Source organism: Tupaia chinensis, unplaced genomic scaffold, assembly GCF_000334495.1.
Source record: "Tupaia chinensis unplaced genomic scaffold, TupChi_1.0 Scaffold000214_1, whole genome shotgun sequence".
Lineage (NCBI taxonomy): Eukaryota > Metazoa > Chordata > Mammalia > Scandentia > Tupaiidae > Tupaia > Tupaia belangeri.
In genome coordinates, this window is record NW_006159689.1 from 1,378,679 (window position 1) to 1,381,678 (window position 3,000).

The 3,000-nt window shown below is 65.2% G+C and overlaps 1 protein-coding gene across 1 annotated transcript in view; it reads right to left on the reverse strand.

Annotated features, from left to right (window-relative positions):
* Window positions 1-2,389, reverse strand: part of SQSTM1 (sequestosome 1) — a gene marked incomplete at its 5' end in the record, with an annotated part of 9,168 nt that extends 6,779 nt beyond the window's left edge. The window contains 4 exon segments of the mRNA XM_006147455.2: window positions 276-353; window positions 1,219-1,360; window positions 1,460-1,689; window positions 2,294-2,389. Coding sequence (XP_006147517.2) covers window positions 276-353; window positions 1,219-1,360; window positions 1,460-1,689; window positions 2,294-2,389 — 546 coding nt within the window.
* Between the last annotated feature and the right edge of the window lie 611 nt (window positions 2,390-3,000).

Sequence of the window (3,000 nt, forward strand, 5' to 3'; positions counted from 1 at the left end):
GACGGCCGTTTCCTAGGGGGGCGGACCCGCCCGCAGCCGTAGGCAGCCCCCAACAGTCTGCTCAGCCACAACCAGGCCGTCCCTACCACACGGTAGGGGGGTCGGTTCCCCTTCACACCACAGGGACCACTCAAGGCCCAAGTTGTATGGTCCTGCACCGGCCAGGGTGGACTCGGGACAGCACTTCACGCCAGCCCTGGGGCCACGTCAGTTCCCCACCCTCTGCGGGGTCCCAGATAAGACCACGCAGGGCAAACGTGGGGAGGCTCACTTACCCAGAGGGCTGAGGGCAGCAGCCACACTCTCCCCGACGTTCTTCAGGAAGTTCACGCTGGGGTCCTCTGACGGGCCAGCTTCGGTTTTTAGAGACAAAAATATCGTCAATTCAACGTCTTTGATATCTGTCACCTCCACGCCAAGGCCCGTCACACCGTGACCTCCGTCCTGGGCGTCCGTCCTCCTGGCCACACTCAGCACTCCCGCCTGCTCCCTCCCTGCCGCCCCACCCTCGGGCCTCTCCGTCACCCAGGACCACTCCCCCTTTGTGCGTGACATGAGCAAGGGCTCAGTACACGGCATGTAAACACTGACCACATCCCAGACATGTCATTCGTTCAAAACCACACGAGGAAGCAGGTGGCATGGTGGTTAAGATGCTGGACTCCCACATGGCCAACTGTGGTTCGAGTCCTGAACCCAGTGGCTTAAAAGTCACGCTGAGTACATGTGAGTCCATGCCCAAAACCCCAAGAGGAAAATGGAGGAGGGATTGTGGCGTGGTCATCCCCTCAGGGGGTGACTTCTCGCTTTCTGTCTGTCACTCCAGCAAGTGCACACGCTGCACAGTAAGAATCTCTCAGGGAGGGAAAAAGTCCCCAAGGACATGGTGACATTAATGCAGGTGAGTGGCCCTGAACCCTCGGGCACCTGCGTCTGCCCACGTGTGAAATGGGGACAACACTCGCCCCTCGCAGGGTCCTGCGAGGATTAACCGCTGTGGGTGCTGCGACACACCCAGGCCCGGCACGGGGAAGGCGAAGCTGACGCCCGGTAACTCTGCCCGCCCTTCCACGCACACACACCCTTCTGCGGCACACACACCCGCCCTTCCCAGGCACACGGGCAGCCCGCCCTTCCACGCACTCACACCCTTCCCTGGCACACGGGCTGCCCACGCCACACTCTCACTGTTCAGAAGCCAGTTCCAACAAGCCTCACCTGGTTCTGCCGCGGGGTTGGGGCGGGTGTCCCCGGCCCGAGGGGGACGGGGGCTCCAGTTCCCTGGTGGCCCCATCTCCCAGCCTGGCCACCCAAAGTGCCCGTGTTTCAGCTTCCGGAGCCAGCGGCTGTGGGAGAAGCCCTGGGAGGGGTAGGCAGAGGGGCGGGCGCTGGGCGCGGGCTCAGACTGGGCTTCACAGGCCCCGGCCGCCTGAGCCCCCGAGCCCCGAGGCCTGCTCACCTCGGAGAGGTGCCCGAAGGGGCTGGGGAAGGCCAGCTTGCTGTGCTCCCTGTGCAGGCCCCGCCCCTCGCAGGCGCCACACAGGTCATAGTCGGGGCACACGCTGCACTTGTAGCGGGTCCCCACCACAGGCCCATTGCAGCCGTCACAGATCACGTTGGGGTGCACCATGTTGCGGGGTGCCTCCTGAGCACACGGGGGCCGGTGGTCCCGCCGGCACTCCTTCTTCTCTGGAGGGAGGGCAGAGAGCGCACAGGTGAGCCCTGGACCGCCTCTCACCGCCTGCTGTCGGACCAGCGAGGACCCCAGCCCTGCCCTGACGCCGTGTGCACGTGGGGTCTGGTTACTCAGGTGACAGTGGTGGCGCAGCCTGAGGACCTGCTCGGAGGTTCCCTGTCCCACATGTGGTCTGGCAGCGGAGGGAGCCATCTGCACACCACTGGCCTTGCTCCCACCAAATCCCCAGAGCTGCCCGCTCCGGGCCACCAGACCACACCCCAAGGGTGGGTACCGACCACTTTCTTGAGCCAGACGGCATTGGCGGTCAGTCCCGGAGGCGACTCGGCAGAGAGCGCCTGGCTTCGGTATTCGGTACGCCCAGAGCAGCCTGGCCCTTTTGTTCCCAGTGCAGAAGGCGCACGCGTGCCCGGGCAGGGAAGCACACCCAGCAGGGCCTGGCCACGCCACAATCCCTCCTCCTCCCGCTCTCGTCCCGTCAGCATCCAGGGCACGCACGCACACGGCACGTTCTCCAGGTCCAGGGGCCAGGACTCAGACTCCGACTGGCCAAGAGGAAGCTGGCCTCCACACGGCGCCCCCGGGGCAGCCCCTCACCTTTGATGTAGACCCGGAAGATGTCATCCTTCACGTAGGACATGGCCATCGTCAGCTCCTCGTCACTGGAAAAGGCGACCAAGTCCCCGTCCTCATCTGGAGTGTGGAAGAGACAGCACGTGTCAGACAGCAGCCGCTGCACTGGGCTGGGCCTATGTGAGCACACGCGGGGCTGTGGCCCGGAGCCCACCCGCTCGAGCCAGAGGGGCGGCTGGAGCGAGGCTGCGTTCACCGTTCACTCTGCCCCTGCCCGGGGGCGAGCGCTCCAGCCTGGCCAGGACCACCGCTGCACAGTGGAGGCATCACACGTGTCCCCGGGGACGGCCGCAGCAAGTGTCCACAGGTACGGTCAAGGCACGTGTCCACGGGGACGGCTGCCCCTTTGACAAGCACCAGCTCAGTCCCCATCTGAGCGAGCCCAGGCGCACTGTGGGAGATTCCCGCAGGGACCTTCTCCCAGCCGCCCCCCAGGCTTGGGCTCCTTGCGGTTCACAAGTAACAGTCGCCCCGTCTGCCTGCTTCTCCCAAAGTGGCGTTGAGAGGCACCGCAAGCAGCCCATCCTGAGCTGATTCACCCATCTCCTCCGCGAGCAAGAGGGACGGCACCCAGCAGCCGGGCATGGTCACCGCGGCCGTCCCCGTGGGCACGTGCTGTGCCCGCCATACTCAGGGCAAGAACCGGGCAAGAACCGGAGCCTTCCCAAGTG